The sequence below is a fragment of the Symphalangus syndactylus genome, chromosome 19, assembly GCF_028878055.3.
Source record: "Symphalangus syndactylus isolate Jambi chromosome 19, NHGRI_mSymSyn1-v2.1_pri, whole genome shotgun sequence".
In the NCBI taxonomy this organism is placed as follows: domain Eukaryota; kingdom Metazoa; phylum Chordata; class Mammalia; order Primates; family Hylobatidae; genus Symphalangus; species Symphalangus syndactylus.
The window spans coordinates 89,016,645-89,036,135 of NC_072434.2; the positions used below are offsets into that span (position 1 = coordinate 89,016,645).

General features: G+C 42.4%; 1 protein-coding gene across 2 annotated transcripts in view; it reads left to right on the top strand.

Annotated features, from left to right (window-relative positions):
- Window positions 1-18,668, top strand: part of DESI2 (desumoylating isopeptidase 2) — a 57,479-nt gene extending 38,811 nt beyond the window's left edge. The window contains exons 4-5 of one of the 2 annotated variants that reach the window (XM_055233584.2): window positions 1,281-1,422; window positions 14,922-18,668. In XM_055233584.2, the coding sequence (XP_055089559.1) occupies window positions 1,281-1,422; window positions 14,922-15,155 (376 nt within the window). In that variant the 3' untranslated portion in view covers window positions 15,156-18,668. The remainder of the gene's footprint in view (window positions 1-1,280; window positions 1,423-14,921) is intronic. The other variant, XM_063613555.1, reaches the window with a different exon arrangement.
- The last annotated feature ends 823 nt before the right edge of the window (window positions 18,669-19,491 follow it).

A 19,491-nucleotide genomic window follows, 5' to 3' on the forward strand; every position in this document is an offset into this window, starting at 1 on the left:
GAATTGCTTGAACCTGGGAGGCGGAGGATGCGGTGAGCTGAGGTCGCGCCATTGCACTCCAGCCTGGGCAACAAGAGTAAATCTCCGTCTCACCAAAAAAAAAAAAAAAAAAAAAAAAAAAGGGATATTTAGAATGTGAGTTTCAAGGAGCTTTAAACTTCTGGGCCTATAACAGATGGCTTGCCAAGTGAAAAATAGACAGTGAAATGAGGTTCCAACATTAAACTTCAGTAGAGAGCTACACATTAAGCCCCCTACTGAGTTCATAGTTCTCTTAGCCTATCACTGAATTGAAAGATTTTCGCACATAAGTGCTATGATACCATCCTGAATCCACTCCTTTGGGCTCTCTTTTGGCAAGACTACTTGATAAAAGGATTTTCTAAGTATTCAGGTTTCTTGGATGCCTAACTTTTATCTGACTAAAATTCCACTTTCTCTTGGATAATGTCTGTCGCCTTTCCAAGGTAGTAGTTTGGAGTCCTTTTTATTTGTGTTTGTTTGTTTAGAGATGGAGTCTTGCTCTGTCACCCTGGCTGGAGTGCAGTGGTACGATCTTGGCTCACTGCAACCTCCGCCTCCTGCGTTCAAGCGATTCTCCCGCCTCAGCCTCCCAAGTAGCTGGGATTACAGGCACTTGCCATCATGCCCGACTAATTGTTGTATTTTTGTAGAGATGGGGTTTCACCATGTTTCCCAGGCTGGTCTCGAACTCCTGACCTCAGGTGATCTGCCCACCTTGGCCTCCCAAAGTGCTGGGATTACAGGTGTGAGCCACCACACCCGGCCAGGGTCCTTCTTTTTAAAAAAAGTTTAGTCAGGTTTGACGGTTTGTCTCATTGCAGCACAGTGACAGATAACTTAAAAGTTTGTTTCTAGGTGAGATTATAGCCAGCCCTTTAATGGCAAGTGAAATTATGCAGGAATATTTGCAGCATGGATCTGGTTCTCTAATAATACAACTGCTAATACAATAGTTGTGAAAATAACTGTAATATTACATGTTACATAAGGACATATATTTCATAAAGAAAATGACTTGTGCTTTTCTAGTATCCATAGGTAATATACTTAAGAGTTTATCGCAGAAAAGTAGAAACTAAAATAGGACTTTTAAAGTATCTTATTTCACTTTTAGTCTTGTTATAGTAACCCTGATTTGTTATGTCAATCATAATATTCCTGGAAATAAGCAAGTATTTTAAACATGCTTTTTATAAATATTTGACACAACTATGTCCTTATTTTTCTTTCTCTTTTTTTTCTTTTTGTTCTTTAAGAGAAGCTGTTGTTTTAGGGAGCACAGACTTCCTAGAAGATGATATAGAAAAAATTGTAGAAGAACTGGGAAAAGAATACAAAGGCAATGCTTATCATTTAATGCATAAAAACTGCAATCATTTTTCTTCAGCTTTATCAGAGGTAAACTAAATTTTATCCTAAAAGTTCTTCAAATAAATATTTGCTATCCCACTATACTTGATATCCCACTATATTCGATCTTGATTCATTTCTTTTCTGATTTTTTGTGTTGTATGAAATATGGTATTGTATTTCAATCTTGTATGAATGACCTTTCCAGAGTTGGTAACTTGAGAGTCCGCACAGTTTTAAATGGTAATTCTATTCATTACTTTGCAGTAGGTAGAGAGTAAGTACAAATAATGGTCCCTTCTTACTCTATTTTATTATAACCTGAAACTTTCACTTTAAAAAAGTAAATGCCTAGACACTTCTGCTTCTTAGCCACTAAGGTTTCTCCTTTGCTGAGTTTTTTTTTCTGGCTCTTATTAATAAGTAATTCGTGTCTTCCATCTTGAAATTTTCTTCTGCTAACATAACACATAGGCACTTACTTGCCTTCTCAATTCTTGAATCCCAAGCAGAAGATCAAAACTAGGTCAAAATTAAAGAACCATAAAAAGAAAATGGAGGAAAGAAATTAAAAAGATTATAAAATAAGATCTAGAGAATTGGCACTTGAAACAGCTTCCCAGCTTTCTGATTCTTAGCAGATGGTTGCTGTGGCAGCATCTAGGTACCACAGAAATTGTGAAGGGTGTAAGGGAGAAAACGAGCTGCTATTTCAGTGACCTCTGCAGAAGTGCTCAGTTCCTTGGCCCTTTTTACTTCCCTCATGGCTTCTACAATACAGTTTTCAAACAACTCTTACAGACTGTTACCGTGCTACTCAAAGTGTGTTTCATGGACCAGCAGCATCAGCATCTCCTAGAAATTTGTGAGATATGTATTATCTCTGCCCCACCAGAGATATACTGAATGCAAATCTTCATTTTAACAAGATCCCCAGATGACTCATACAAACATAAAAGTTCAAGAAACACCTCTAGTCTAGCGGATGCATCAGTACCATAGAAGTGACCTAGTCAATTTTCAGGCAAGGGGGAAGGTAGTTCTGAGCTTTCTTGACCCCAGACATTACATTTGTATGGAATGCTTTCAAAGATCTATTGAGTGCTAAAATTGGTGGAGAAATAGACAACATCCTAATCCACTCTTATTTTCCAGACAAGGAAACAGACCCCAATTGGGAAAATGACTTATCAAAGATTGTCATGGAGAATTCAGACTAGACCTGACTTCTTACTCCAGTGCTTATTATATTTTATCATTACTTCCTCTGGTTCTAATTTATTCTGTCCTTCAAAAACATTAAGAACGTTATTGAGCATCTATACCACCCCATCAGCCCTGGTCCAACCCCAAAACCATGTCCCATTTGGGGCCCAAAGAGCAATTCTAGATGTCCCTGGAGCCATCTTTGTAGGCCACAGTTTTTATGCTTTTCCCCATATGAGTGCTGAATTGTTTGTTCTTTTTTTTTTTTTTTTTTTTTTTAGATGGAGTTTTGCTCTTTGTTGCCCAGGCTGGAGTGCAGTGGCACCATCTCGGCTCACCACAACCTCTGCCTCCCAGGTTCAAGCGATACTCCTGCCTCAGCCTCCCGAGTAGCTGGGACTATAGGCATGCGCCACCACGCCCGGCTAATTTTGTATTTTTAGTAGAGGCAGGGTTTCTCCATGTTGGTCAGGCTGGTCTCGAACTCCCGACCTCAAGTGATCCACCTGCCTCAGCTTCCCAAAGTGCTGGGATTACAGGCGTGAGCCACGGCGCCTGGCCTAGTACTGAATTGTTAAGCTGGGAGACCCAGAAGTTAAGTGACTTGACCCAAGGTTACCTAGCCTGTTAGTGGCAGTGCTGGAACTAGAATTCTGGATAGTGAGAGATAAGGAGCTATTTTAATAAAATATGGTATATATTCCATTAAATGGAAATATCAGCTCTTGCCTCTTGTGAAATGTAAAAGCTACCTTTGGAATTTGAAATGATAGATGCAACTCCCATATAACGAGGACAAGCAAATTGATATTAGGCACTCTAATGAAAAGTAAAACTGGTATGCTTTTATATCTTTGACAACATAATGTGGAGACGTACGTCATATAACCAGTTGCAAATAAGCAAAATCATCACTATATTAATAATTGATTGTTGATATATGTACTTTTCTGTTAATATTGTTCTTAAAAATTCTAAGAATTATCATTTAACACCATAATGTTATCAGTTCCGATGCTTCCTCTACAGCAGGGATTAGCAAACTACTATAGCTTGACCTTTGAACCAACACCAGCGTGTCATTTGTCCTTGTACAGCCTGCAGGCCGAAATGGTTTTTACATTCTTTCTAAGGATTGAAAAAAGCCAAAAGAGTACTATATGGTGACATGTATAAATTATGTAAAGTTCAAACTTCAGTATTCATAAAGTTTTTTTTTAAACCAGAACATTTATTGCATTACTAATCGTTGAAATTCTTCAGATGAACTGGATGCTGCAGCAGCTGCCCTCTTGGGTTTAGGTGTTGTTCCTTCACGGAATCTGTGCCTGAATCTGCGGTCTACAATTTTTAGGTGCCTCATTCGACCAGTCCCCAGTCCCGGTGGTATTTTGTCTTTTAGCCTTGGCACTGCAGTTATACTTTCTCTTGCGCTTGGCGGGGTAGCCACACTTGCCACAGGTCAACTTCTGAAGGTGGTAGGCCTTAGAGCCACAGCAGTGGCACGTGTGCATCTTATTGCGATGCTTTCCAAACGATGTTGCCGCCTTCGTGACCTTGCTTCTGCGGCTAAGACCAGAGAGATTCATTAAGTTTTATTAAAACATAGCCATGCTTATTTACCTGTTTCCTTGACTGCTTTCCGGCTGCAGTGGCAGAGTTGAGTAGTTGCAGCAAACATTTATGGCCTATAAAGCCCAAAATATTTATTGTTTGACCTTTAACAGAAAAAGTTTGCCAGCCTCTACTCTGCAAGATAGGTCCCTTCGAATTGGGTGCTAATTGGCTTAAACATTGAGGAAACGTTACCTTACAAAACAAGTCCAGAATAAGGCAGGCTCCATTCCAATGTGGTCAGTGTCTCAACTGTGAGTGTCATAGGGATGTAAGGTCTTTATTCATTTCACTAAGCTGCCATCCTTGGGATGTTGGCCCTACCAGCAGGCCAGCTCCCTTTATGGTTTTCAGATAGAGGTAACAATTTTAGCACAACAACCAGAGGAAGACTATGTCTCTCTCCCTTTGGAAACAGTGAAACTCTTTCTGGAACTCCCTTTTCCCTACCCTTCCAAAAGCAGCCATGTTTTACAGCCAGAATTGTGTCAGATGCCTAATTGTGAACCAGTCACTAGCAAAAGGACTGGCATTACCATTACTAAATGCCACTCGTCTAATCTAAATGTCTTTTTAAAATTAATATTTTCGGCCAGGCATGGTGGCTCACACCTGTAATCCCAGCACTTTCGGAGGCCGAGGTGGGGGGATCACAAGGTCAAGAGATCAAGACCATCCTGGCCAACATGTTGAAACCTTGTCTCTAACTAAAAATAAAAAAATTAGCTGGGCATGGTGGCAGGCACCTGTAATCCCAGCTACTCAGGAGGCTGAGGCAGGAGAATCGCTTGAACCCAGGAGGCAGAGGTTGCAGTGAACAGAGATGGTGCTGTTGCACTCCATCCTGGGCAACAAGAGCAAAACTCTGTCTCAAAAAAATAAGTAAAATTAATATTTTCAGTAGAAAATTCAAAACATATAAAAGTAGAATAATATAATGAGCCCCTATATAACTGTCACTTAGATACCACTCCAGCCCCAAATTGTTTTGAAACAAATCCCAGATTTCATTTAGAGACAGGGTCTTGCTGTTGCCCAGGCTGGGGTGCAGTGGTGTGATCATAGTTCATTGCAGCTTGGAACTCAGGCACAAGTGATCCTCCTGCCTCAGCGTCCCAGGTAGCTGGAGCTACAGGCACCTGCCACTATGTACAGCTTTTGTATTTTTTTTGTGAAGATGGAGTTGCATTATATTGCCCAGGCTGGTCTGGAACTCCTGGACTCAAGCAGTCCTCCCACCTCAGCCTCCCAAAATCCTGGGATTACCTGCATGAGCCATCGCACCTGGCCTAATTTCAATTATAAATATTTCACTCTGTATCTCTAAAAGATAAAGATTATTTTTAACATAACCACATTATGTCATCACTCCTAAAATTAACTCCAAAAATTATGTTATCACTCCACAAATTAACATTTCTTAATATTATCCAAATAAACAACGTTCAGATTTCCCCAATTGTCATAATTTTTTAGCAGTTAGTTTGAATCCAAATCTAAACAAAAGTTCATACAGCTGGTCACCCTGAGATACATTCCCCATAGAAAAGGCAAGATAGCTGGGCACAGTGGCTCACGCCTGTAATCCCAGCACTTTGGGAGGCTGAGGCGGGTAGGTTGCTTGAGCACGCAAGTTCAAGACCAGCTTGGGCAACATGGCAAAACCCCATCTACAAAAAAATACAAAAATTAGCCAGGCATGGTGGTATGTGCCTGTAGTCCCAGCTGCTTGGGAGGCTGAGGTGGGAGGATGGCTGAAGCCCAGGAGGCAGAGGTTGCAGTGAACCAAGATGGTACCACTGCACTCCAGCCTGGGTGATAGGGCAAGATAGATGCTTTTTTTTCCCCCTTGTTTTCAAAAAACAAGTTGGTTCCTGTACAGAAGAGTTAACTAACATCATAGGCCTAAAACTGCTGTCCTTAGAAAGGCCTGCCTGCAGGATTGGCCCTGAGCTGGCATCTACGAGCTTGGACTTCTGTAAGGTTCTCATCATTCCTAGAACTGAGAAGAGTGGCTCCCTTTGCCTAACCTGTTTGTACAACTTACTTGGTTTATGCTAAAAACCTGCTTTCCCTCTGGGACTCGGATTTTGGCAGAGGACGCCTGCATGACCAGCCCCCAATAAAAGTCTCAGGTACTGAGTCTGTAATGAAATTCCCTGGTAGACATTTCACATATGTTGTCACAGACCATTGCTGGGGGGATTAAGCGTGCACATCCTACCTGACTCTACTAGGAGAGGATCCTTGAAGCTTGTGCTTTCCTCTGGACTTTGCCCCACGCACATTTTCCTTTTGCTGATTTTGTTTTGTGTCTTTTTGTTGTAGTAAGTCATAGTCATGAGGATGCTATGCTGATTCCTGAGTCCTAGCAAATCACCAAAACGGGGCGGTTGTGGAGACCTTTGACTCACAGAAATATGACAAAAGGACTGGCGAGGCACAGTGCCTCACGCCTGTAATCCCAGCACTTGGGAAGTTGAGGCGGGCGGATCACTTGAGGTCAGGAGTTTGAGACCAACCTGGCCAACTTGGTGAAACCCCGTCTCTACCAAAAATATAAAAAATTAGCCTGGTGTGGTGGCACACACCTGTAATCCCAGCTACTCAGGAGGCGGAGGTTGCAATGAGCCGAGATCGTGCCACTGCACTCCAGCCTGGGTGACAGAGGGAGCCTCTGTCTCAAAAAGGACTGAGAAAAGAAAGGATGAAATGGGTGGAGGTATGGTAAACCTTTGATGTCTGGATGGCTGTGGAGTTATCCATGATATGAAACAGCAGCTGAGCTGTTGCCTGTTACGAAAGGTAGAAGTTACCTGTCGAATTTCAGATGATAGATCCAACTCCAGGAGAACTGACTCACTAGATCACCTGGCTACTTTTGGCCATGCTGGTTACAGTGAGGAGAAAAAAGAAGTGTAGCCCAGGTAATACCTTCAGTTTTTGTTCTCTCCTCCCGGAAGAAAGAAAAAAGGCCCAAAAATTCCCAAAGATGAGCTTTGGTTGGGCCAAAAATGTTAAACGTTTATGGCACTGTTTCCTCACAAGTAGGAGGAAAAAAGGTTGAATCAGTTCTCAGGGCTGGAGCAAAGTAAAACAGGGCAGGGGACATCCTTCAGTTGTTAGTCTGTCTGCACGCCCTCAACCCCATTCCAGATAGGGTCTCCTCCGCAACTGTAATATTAAACCTTTTGCTAAATTTACTGCATGGGGTTGAATACATCTGCAGTGAGGAAGGTGCCGGGCCGGGGTGGGGCAGCGGGGGGAGGTGGTTAATGGCCTTGTATTTTGCAGTTATCACATCTATGGATATATGATAGAAGTTGACGTAAAATGTTTTATGCTTATAATGTCGCAGATGCTAGAGGGATTAGCTCAATAAGGCAATGCTGCAAAGAAAAAGTTAGTGGGACACAACTTCCTTGCTTTTTGCTGCTGTAGGATAGATGGAAATTTAAATCCTTTGTTGAAAGCAAAATATGTCTCACAGCTGATGATATTTACTATGATTTTTGCCCATTGGAGCCTCTGGAAAAAGGAAGACACACACTTTTAAACGTTTTTAAAGCAGTTTTTAATTGCAAGTGAGCTCATATAAAATCAGATGTCTGACCCTAGAGGCTGGTGATTTTCTAGCCTGAGGTGCATAATTTTGAGTGGGTCTTAGAAAGCACTTAGGAAAGCTTTGCTTTTTGCTTGGCCTTGGAAACATGACTGGCCCTTCAGCATCTCAGCTTTACCGCTGCCAAAGAAAAGTCTCTGGCATATTTTGGAATCCTGAATTCATAGATCCTAATTGCTTGGACTTGACACTTGAGCTAAAACTTGACATTGTCTCCTACACACTATTTCAGTCTTAGCACAAGCTGTGTTAAACTGAAAGAGATACAGGCTCAGGGAACAAGACTTCTCCTTGGGGATCAAGGCAGATTTAGGATACCCCTCTGTGGGGCTCTTCACTGTAAAAACATGGATGTTGACGGAACTACGTGGATTATCACAGGTGTCCATGGGAACTGGCTTCTCTGGTGGGACCATACGAAGTCAAACTGCTGATCTGTTCTGTATTTCTCATACAGGGACTGATTACATTCCTAACTTGTGATTATTGACAAAAGCTACATGTTGAGGGGAAAGCATATCACTAGGACTGTGACCCCTGTGCCTACCCATCTCACTCTCCACCTCTCTGGGGAAAGTTTCACTGTGTTTACTTGGGACTTCTGGACTAGCTGCCGTTTGCAACAGTGGACTTAACAGTTTGCTGCTACTCTGCTACCTTTCTACTGGTGCACAGACCTTAGTAAGGCAGTTTGATTACTAAATGCACCTGTCTCCAGAAATGGAATGATGCTATAGGCCACTTACTAAATGAATGATCAGGAGGAAAGCAGTGAGTGGCTCTCTGAAACCATTTTGAAGTATTTTGAAAATTCAGGATTTAATTCTGACCAGTTCTGAAAATGGCATGTCTTTCTGGTTACGTTATATACAAATATTTTGCAGCCGGGTGCAGTGGCTCGTGCCTGTAATCCCAACACTTTAGGAGGCTCAGGCAGGTGGATCACGAGGTCAAGAGATCGAGACCATCCTGGCCCAACATCGTGAAACCCCATCTCTACTGAAAATACAAAAATTAGCCAGGCGTGGTGGTGCAGGCCTGTAGTCCCAGCTACTCGGGAGGCTGAGGCAGGAGAATTCCTTGAACCCAGGAGGGGGAGGTTGCAGGGAGCCGAGATTGTGCCACTGCACCCCAGCCTAGCAACAGAGCGAGACTCTGTCTCAAAAAAAAAAAAAAATTCTGTGAAAACTTTTGTCCTTCTTTAATATATCCCTTCCAGACAAAAGGTCTGGATGAGAGTAGAGGACAATTTTTTAAATGTGAAGCTATGACTGCTAAATGGGACATACTGATTTTGTAACAACAACAAAAAACAAACCTTGGCACCTAGGGAATCTCAAAGGAGGCAAAGACTGATCATCTTTGTTTTTCAAAGATGCCTTTCCCCTCTTCCTAAAGAAAAACTTCCATGCTACCTTTTTAAGATGCTGCAAGCACTTTGAATTCAAACAGCCTGCTGAGCCTGTGCTCAAACCTATGAGAGCAGGGAGTGACCTCAGCTCCTGCACTTCCCACACGGAACACCTCCAGATGTCATCCACAGTCGTGAGGCTGATAACCTGATGTCATGGACCAACATGGAACTGACTGTCTTCAGGTAGTCCTTCTGAAACAAAAACTCAAACTAAGTTTTCAGGCTGGAGTGGAAACCTGTTTTCCTCTAAACTTTACCCCATGCACCTTTTCGCTTGCCAATTTTGTTTCATATCCTTTCGCTGTGATAAGTCATACCTGTGAATACAGCTATATGCTATGTCCTGTGAGTCCTCTAAAATCATCAAATCTGGAGGTGGAAAAACTGGGTCTTGGGCATCCCTGACACAGTTCCCTAGTATTGTCTAAGTGGTTTTTTTCTCCCCGCAAAATGTTTTTTGTTTTGAAAATTTAGCATCGTGAATATCTCCTCCCCAGATTTAAAAGTATTTTATGTTTCAGATCAGTGTAATGACTGTTTTTGTCCCATCTTTGATGCATGGGAGCCTCTTCAAGTTGGCTCATAAGTCTTTTGATTTGTCCCTAATAATCTTCTACAGCCTTCTGTTATCTGGTATGACAAGATATTCCAGGCTCATCTACATATTTTCTACCTCAGAACTGTTTCCTTCTAATAGCAAATATTTAGAAACTTTAATCTGGGCATTAAGGTTGCTCACGACTACTGAATTGATCATTGTTTTTAGCTCCTCACCCCCCCCACCCCCCCCCCAGTAGATGAAACTAGGACTTTTTTACAGGTTCATAGTGACGTTCCTACTACACATTTGGGCTACAGCATTTTTACTTAACCTCATCAATGATATAGCTACATTTTATCTATCCCATGTCAAAAATCTAAATTGTCAGCAACAAGAAACATAATTGCTCATTTGTTTTACTCCTCTGTACCTAAAACAGCTGTAGAATAATAGTGTTAACCATAACCACCACCAATATGAGTACTAGAAAGTTAAGGTTTTTTGTCGTTCTTTCATCTTTAGATTGTGACTTAATAGATACAGTAAAATTCATGTGTTTTACAGTTAATCGGAATTTATTTCTGTGGAGTTATGATATTTAGCTGAGGAGATTTCCAAGCAAAGTATAGAAGGTGCAGCCTGCCTTGTTGCTTATAATAAAATGTGAGAAGAACAATAGAGGGAAGAACTGTTAAAGCACAAGAAGGAATCAACATTTTTTTCAGCCTATCTAGATTGCAAAAGATGCTGAAATTAGGAGCTTCACTATTAGGAAAGGATGCTACAGAGAAAGCCAAGGGTATGACTGGACCACCTTTTTTTTTTTTTTTTTTTCTTTAACTGCTGAAGAAATTAAATATGTGACTCGTGGATCATCTCAACCATCTCAACAGAAACCAAGAATGGAGATGGGATTATTCAGGAAAGATCTGTGGAGGAACATCTTTTCTAATGGAGTCGATCCCATGACATACGCAAGAGATCCACAATGTTTTGAGAATGATATATTAGCAGAAACACTGCCATCTTGGACTGAAAGAGACAGAGAGGGGACAAAATTAAAGAAGATGCTTGGACTGTCAAAATTCTACAGGCAGGTAATTGGCTGGAGAAAAAGGATGACTCAAAGGATAGAATCTCCAGATGGCAGAGCCAAGGGCCATAGAAGATTATTCCCAGGCCCTGAAACCTAATGGACGTTGCCTTGTTGGGTTCCAAAATTGTTTGGGACTAGTAACTCCTTTCTTCCTTCTATTTTCTCCCTTTTGGAATGGGAATGTCTATAAATTTTATTCTCTGCCTGTTCCACTATTATATTTTGGGAGCATCCTATACACGCTTTTCTCCATTTTGCTTTTTTCACTAATAGTATATCCTGGAGTACATTCTGTAGCAGTATATAGAAATATTCCTCACTTCTTTTTTTAGCTGAATAGTCTTCCTTGTGTGGATGTACCATAATTTATTCAACCTGTTAATGGCATTTGGTTATTTTTAGTCTTTTGCTGTTACAAAAAGTGTTGTAATGAATAACCCTGTACATACATACATCTTTTTATTTTTACCACTATATCTGTATGCTTGATTTTCTAGAAGAGGGATTGCTGGATTGGAGCTTAAATGCAAAATTTCATTTTGCTATATAAACCAAATACTATTTGATCACTAGCCACCTAAGAAATACATTTTGCATTGTGACCCAGTTACACACACACAGGCACGTAACTAAGATGTGTCATGGTTACCTCGCTACCTACAATCTGTTTCGTTTTAAAAATTCAGGTAGCAATGCTAAATGACCTACTAATGGGTCATGACTCAAAGTTTTAAAAACATTAGCTTGGCCGGGCATGGTGGCTCACGCCTGTAATCCCGACACTTTGGGAGGCTGAGGCAGGCGGATCACCTGAGGTCAGGAGTTTGAGACAGCCTGGCCAACATGGTGAAACCCCGTCTCTACTAAAAATAAAAAAAATTAGCCAGGTGTGGTGGTGCATACCTATGATCCCAGCTACTTGGGAGGCTGAGGCAAGAGAATCGCTTTGAACCCAGGAGGGTGGGGGTTGCAGCAAGCCCAGATCACGCCACTGCACTCCAGCCTCAGTAACAGACCAAGACTCCATCTCAAAAAATAAATAATTGGCTTGACCAGGGATTGGTACACTTTCATTTGAAACAGCCAGGTAATATTTTAGGCTTGTGGACTACTCATAGTCCCAACTCTGCCTCTGCTATTGTAGCCTAAGAGGCATAGGCGATACATAAACCAATAGACACGGCTGTGTTTCAGTAAAACTATCTACAAAACCAAGTGGCGACAGATAGGGCTCTGTTGTAGGCTAATCAAGCCACACCCTCAGGGGTTGGAATGAAGTCAGCTTCACCTGTAGCACATGGATATATGGAGGAGGGTAGATTACTGAATGAAATTAGGACTTGGGAAGGAGAATGAGGGAAATGGCTGAATAGGCAACAGTCACTATCACATTAAATAGTCTTAGTCATGACTTACATGGTTAACCTCTAAATAGGCAGATAGCCCTAAATATGTCTCAGGTGTAAAGTACAATGTAATATTTGCCAGCGTTTTTTTTTTGTTTTTTTTGTTTTTTTTTTTGGTGAGACGAAGTCTTGCTCTGTCACCCAGGCTTGAGTGCAGTGGCATGATCTCGGCTCACTGCAACCTCTGCCTCCTGGGTTCAAGCGATTCTCCTGCCTCAGCCTCCTGAGTAGCTGTGATTACAGGTGTGTGCCACCACACCTGGCTAATTTTTGTATTTTTAGTGGAGATGAGGTTTCACTGTTGGCCAGGCTGGTCTCGAACTGCTGACCTCAAGTGATCCACCCACCTCTGCCTCCCAAAGTGCTGGGATTACAGGCGTAAGATACTACCTCACCTGCCCGGCCTGTTTGGCAGCGTTTTTAAGAGCAGATGTAGTTGATATACATTCTTTTTTATTTGTTTTGTTTTTGAGATGGAATCTCACTGTGTCATCCAGGCTGTAGTGCAGTGACACACTCTTGGTTCTCCGCAGCTTCAGCCTCCTGGGCCCGAGCAACCCCCCTGCCCTAGCCTCCCGAGTAGCTGAGGCTACAGGCACACACCACCATACCCAGCAAATTTGTGTGTGTGTGTAAACAAGATCTTACTATGTTGCCCAGGGTGGTCTTGAACTCCTGGCCTCAAATAATCCTCCTGCCTTGGACTTCCAAAGTACAGAGATTACAGGCATGAGCCACCATGCCTGGCCTCATGTACACATTCTTCAATTTTTTTTTTTTTTTTGAGACGGAATCTCGCTCTGTCGCCCAGGCTAGAGTGCAGTGGCATGATCTCTGCTCCCTGCAACCTCCGCCTCCCAGATTCACGCCATTCTCCTGCCTTAGCCTCCTGAGTAGCTGGAACTACAGTGCCCGCCACCACACCTAGCTAATTTTTTGTATTTTTAGTAGAGACAGGGTTTCACCGTGTTAGCCAGGATGGTCTCAATCTCCTGACCTCGTGATCTGCCCGCCTCGGCCTCCCAAAGTGCTGGGATTACAGGTATGAGCCACCGCGCCCAGCCCAAATATTTTTAAGGGTCTACCTCTCTGTACTCCCAGGCAATGTGATAGGTGCTTGGTAATCAAAAGTGGTTAGCACATGCCACCTTCCCTCAAGTAAGACCATCTCACTTTCCCTATAGTTAAGACAGAGACATACTATTTAAAATAAATGTAATAACCATTAAGAGGTACGGCTAAACTTTTAGGGAGAAAAGGTACACGTATAATTATAGGTGCCAGCTTATTAAATTTTAGCTAATTTTTAGACATAAGGTACTTTGAAACCTCTTTCCAAAGTTATTACCTAAGATATGCAGATATCTAAGATGGTCCCCTGAGATCACACGATCATAATCTTTGGTATAATTGGAGGCAAAAACAACAAAGTGGCAGTGGGGCATGAACGGCAGCCCAGTCCATTGTCTGCACAAGAGAAAGAGAATAATAAAGAATAAAGTTAGGGGCACAGAATAGACCCAGTTCTTACTATTTGAAATAGCAGCGGGGGGGGGAAGGGTTCAAGAGTCCTAAGGACAGGAAGTGGGCAACTATAGAAGCAGCAGATCAGCAGCGGGCAGGGATTCCTCCTGGCACCTGTTTGTACCCTGTAGTGCCTTGAGACTGAAGCGTGGCCAGGCTTCCATGCCTTGTCTGACTCTAGGCCTGCTTCTGCAGAGGAGTCACAGAGCTAGGTCTTTGGGAAAACTGGGTGTGTGTGTGTGTGTGACGGAGTCTCTGTTGCCTAGGCTGGAGTGCAGTGGCGTGATCTCGGCTCACTGCAACCTCCACCTCCCGGGTTCAGGCAATTCTCCTGCCCCAGCCTCCCGAGTATCTGGGAATACAGGTGTGCACCACCATGCCTGGCTAATTTTTTGTATTTTTAGTAGAGATGAGGTTTCACCATGATGGCCAGGCTGGTCTCGAACTCCTGACCTCGTAATCTGCTGGCCTCAGCCTCCCAAAGTGCTGGTATTACAGGTGTGAGCCACCGCGCCTGGCCCACACTTTTTTTTTTTCTTTGAGACACTCTTACCACACCCAGGCTGTTTTTTCTGGACCAGGATGAGCTCCTTGAAACAAGTGGGTCAGGGAGAGAAGTAAAGGGGTAAAATGCAGACCAGGAAAAATGGAGTGATAGACACTGGAGGAAAGGGGAAAGTCGAAAAGAATCTGTGAAAAAGAAGAATTCACAAATAGGAAAATATCTAAGATTGACTCTTCCAATTGCCTGGGGCTTCTGTTACTCTAATAATATATTGTATTAACAAGCATCTTCTGTGTGTTCAAAGCACTTTTCAGTGTGTCTCACAGCAGTTGCAGATATCAAAGAAAGGAGCCAAGTGAAATTAGCTTGATTCCACAGATATGAAAAGTAAGCAACTTAACAAGGTTCTTTAGAAAGGAAGGAATGGAGCCAACAGTAGGGACCCCAGGTCCTGAGTAAAGAGCTGCTTGTTATCAAAAGCCTGGAGTAACACCACTGAAGGCTAGTCTGCCGTGGCTTCTCTGTACGCCGTCCCCCTCCTCCCACCCTCCGCTCCCTGGCAGTGGACCAGGTAATCTTAACCTCTCTTACCTAATACAGAACTCTTTCTCTTCTGTAGATTCTTTGTGGGAAAGAGATTCCTCGCTGGATCAATCGACTCGCCTACTTCAGCTCCTGTATACCCTTTCTACAGAGTTGCCTCCCGAAGGAGTGGCTCACGCCTGCAGCCCTGCAGTCTAGTGTCAGCCAAGAGCTCCAGGATGAACTGGAGGAAGCAGAGGATGCTGCCGCATCCGCTTCCGTGGCAAGCACTGCAGCAGGCTCCAGACCCGGGCGCCACACTAAACTATAAATGTCTCCAAAGTCACACATTCAGAACTGTCTCTGGCAGTCGAATATCACTAGAGAAAAGTAAACAGAGAAGCATCCTTTAGATATTTTGTATGCAAAGATGGCTCTCCCCCAAATCCCAGTTTTTCAGCTCAGGATTATATTTGTAATCAAAAAAAAAAAATCACTTGGCGCAGGAGGGAGAACTTTGTAAGAAGCTGCCCTCTGTTTTTTATCCACTCGGAAATCTGGATTTACTTCTTCTGTTTTATACAAGCTCTGTTAAGTTATGTTTACAGTATTTTGTGTCGCCGTTTACAAACCTTGCATGGACTCCTGCCACCGTAAAAGAAGAAAATCTTCATGTCTTCAAAAATTAGGCAGGTAATCTTTGTATACTTCTGACAATTGCCAGATCTGTGGCATAAATAGGCACACAAAAAGGTACTTAAACAGTTATAGTTACCATCACCTGCTTAAGAATGGTCTTTTAGATTTGTGTTTGTTTTGTTAAAGTTGTTGGCACCAGGATGCAGAGAATCAGACGGGCCTGAGGTGAAGGAGCACAGAGCCCTGAGGGCTTGGAACCCTGGGTCCAGTTCCTCTTCACACCCCCTTCCACTCTGAGTAGCACATCTCCCCAGGTGTCCATGGAACACCTGCTTTCATCCCAAATATCCGTCCACCTAGGCGGGGTGGTCTGTTCCTACGTCTCTGACTTTGATGCCACTCATTCTATAGTTTAGCTGTTTTTCGTTCAAGGTATTCTTGGTAGTAACTGACAAGTGTGTTGCACATGCATTGGGGGAGGGGCTTCATTTTTATTTTAATACACACGTATTTCCTCCTTGCACAGGATTTTGATGGTGTGGGAATATCCTAAGTGGTAGCCTTCCAAGTAGCAGTGAGTTGATATTCAACTGCTTTTAACTATTCAGGCTACCTTTTATACTAAACCTTGAAAACTAGAATCTAACGTCTACCCCAAAAAAGTAGTTCTTTGATATTTTATACTCTTTATGTACCATGTCGGCGTTGGTCATGGGAGTCATTTCACATCATAATAGAATGCCTAGTCTCATTGCCCGGTCGTTAAAAAGTCATATTTGTGTGTCTTAAGATTCATATTTATATGTTCTCTCAAATGTATGTCTCTTACGTAACATACTCTAAGAATGAAATTGTCACCACAGATAAATCCTTGTTAGCAAGGAATCTGTCTGCTCCAGTCTACTCCTAGTTTGACCCTTGGAAGTAAGAACCAAGTCATTACATGTCAAATTCAATTTTTCTGCCTTAAGAATGAATGTCCTACGTAAAATATTGGATGTAGTGTAAAATTATCCAAGGCAGTGACTTCAGCTTTATATATATATAAAACATAGTTAGTTTTAAAGTTATTGACATTTATTTAAACTTTTAGATTGGATTGTTTGCTACTGCTCTGTGTGGGGTTACATAATCTTTCAGTAAACTATATTTTTAACTTTTCCATAAGCTGATTTTGGTTCATTTTATCAGCATAAGCACACCCTGTTCATAGGGAAAATAAACCTTGGGTTATAGACATTGGCCTGAGGACAGTGAAGCCACTTAACCTAATTTATGCTTTTGACTGTTCTGTTTCCAGAGAGGAAAGCCTTTACAAATTACTCTCAGTTCTTTAGGGGCAGAACGCTTGTTTCAAGAGGTTTGACAGAAGAAAGGAATATATGAACTTAATGAGATGTCGACTTGGTTCAGGTCTAAAAATGAGGGCAAAACACTAAGGCTCTAGCAGTGACTTGTTCACTAAAAAGAGTCCTGTCCCCAAACCCAGGTTAGTACAAAGCCTTGGATACCGTTTGCTTGTAATATTTTTAATAATGTGAGGAGTGCAGTTTTTTCTAATTCATTCAAGTATATGTGATTTAAACCTGGGCTGCTGACACACACAGTAGCCATTAGTTAGACACTTCTTGGTGAATATCAGGAACATCCCATCTGTGCTTAAACAGAATCCAGCAAGTCAGCACACAAGTGATTTGATTGATTGTTATTTTGTTGTATTTACTTTTTTTTTTTTTTTTTTTTTAAGACGGAGTCTCGCTCTGTCGCCCAGGCTGGAGTGCAGTGGCGCGATCTCGGCTCACTGCAAGCTCCGCCTCCCGGGTTCACGCCATTCTTCTGCCTCAGCCTCTCCGAGTAGCTGGGACTACAGGCACTTGCCACCACGCCCGGCTAATTTTTTTTTGTATTTTTAGTAGAGACGGGGTTTCACCGTGGTCTCGATCTCCTGACCTCATGATCCGCCCGCCTCGGCCTCCCAAAGTGCTGGGATTACAAGCGTGAGCCACCGCGCCCGGCCTGTTGCATTTACTTTCATCTGCAGCATTTGGAGTTTAAAAATAATGTAAAGGGTTCTAGTAAAAATAGTGTCCTAAGGCCAATTACCATACTAACAATCAGCAGATAAAATTCTGGACATGAGATTCCTTATAATCTAATTATACCTGAGGTTGAGAAATAAATGTCTTCCTTTAGAAAATCTCATTCAAGTCAGGTTCTTCTCTACAGTTCAAAATTATTGAGAATTAATTTAATTAACTAGCATTTAGCCAGCTTTTTCTTGCCCTTGGAGAAAAAGAATCATTCTCAACCTGATAATCTGTTAAGAAAAATCCTGTATGAACAATCTGGTCATTAATATACATATGATACGGAGTCTCTTTGTTGTAACCAGGTGAACATACTTCTCATGGTGGGTTGGACAATAATACATGTTAGAGGGTCAGAAGCTTCTGGTTTCTGCTGTTTGCTTTAAATACCCTTGGGGGTTTTTTTTTAAACCCTTACAAGGGGAGCATCAGCTTTGGAAAGTGTGACTCTGTAGGAGTGTAGAAGGCAGTGGTGTATGATCTTAGCCTCGTCCTGATGCCTGAATCCAGCCAGCTGTTGCTCTGACCCACAGCAATAGAGCAAGTTACCCATCACCAGCATTTGTACAGAGCAGGGAATTCTGGTTTTAGTCCATTGGTAGCATTGTGTGTATGAGGAGATACAACACCACAGACAGCTGCAGGACTTGATATCCATGGCTTCTTTCCATCACAAAACGGGTAGAAACACATTCACTGCTTCAGGGTTCTAATCTGTGTGTCTCCTTATGACTCCATTTCTGTAAGATACTCTGTAACTTTGATATATGCTGTATTTTCTTTAAAAGATTTAGATTTTGTTCAGCAAGCTAGCCATACAACCATTGTATCTCTTTCTCTTCAGTGTGGCTTAGAGCAGAGCTCAGTTAGTAGGCTTTCATTGTCTTCTCTTTCAATACATGTACATCTTTACTGTTTGAAAGGTGTTAACAGCTGTCAGAGAATCTTCATGGACCTGAAGATAATTTCTTGTGAAGTTGAATGCAAGTGTACTGTCATTCATAGTGTTTATATCAAAATACCAGGAATCTTCACTTTTGCTACCTTGATATAGCATTGAGCTATCATGTTACAGCATTGAAATACATTGATTTATTAAAAAATACTTTTATAAGAAATGTTTTATAGTGCTTTCTGACTGAGATTATAACTGTTGTGTGTTTGTGTTGGGCAGGGGGGAGGTGTAGTTTTAAAACCCAAGGATCCCGTGTGTTTGGCAGGAACATGACGGCCAGCCCCTCCATCCTGTCTTCCTCACACGCACATGGACCTTTACTCACCTGCATTCCTGTTGTGCGCAGATCTGTGGGCCAGTGCCTTAGCTGTCAGAGCATAGCCACACCTGCTCACAAGTAGGGGTGCCAGCCCTGGCTTCTGGGGAATGGAGGCAGAGGGGCAAGCTAGAACGGATTCCTCCCCCGGAGTGCAGGGAACAGACCTGCAGAAGAATAGCCCAGACATACGCACACACCGTCCCTTGTCTCGAAGCAGCAAAGCAAGCAGGAACCTGAGAGAATGAGCTCATTTCCTGCGGACCTGTTCTCCAATGCTTGGCACCTCCAACCTGCCCCTTCCCCTTTCTCCTCCACTGGCCTTTTTGCACACTGTGGAGCAATATTTTCCTCTACTAATTCAAAAATTTCTCTTGAATTAACTATTGTTAAATAAATGAATACCAGCCTTTTGTGACCTGTCAATGCCTGTCCACTCTAAGCAAGAATCATCTATGTACAACTTATTTGTTCTGGCCTCCAGAACAAGAAGCAAAGGGGAGCCCTTCCCCCAGGCTAACACAGGTTCCTCATAGACTATAACAAGGAGGTTACAAATTCAAATCTGGTAAAGCAACTTTGGGATCTTGCTTGGAGAAAGAAGGCCAAGTATCTGGAGGACAATGGTCTTTTGTTGTGTGTTTTTCATTACCTGCCCCTGAAGTTCTGA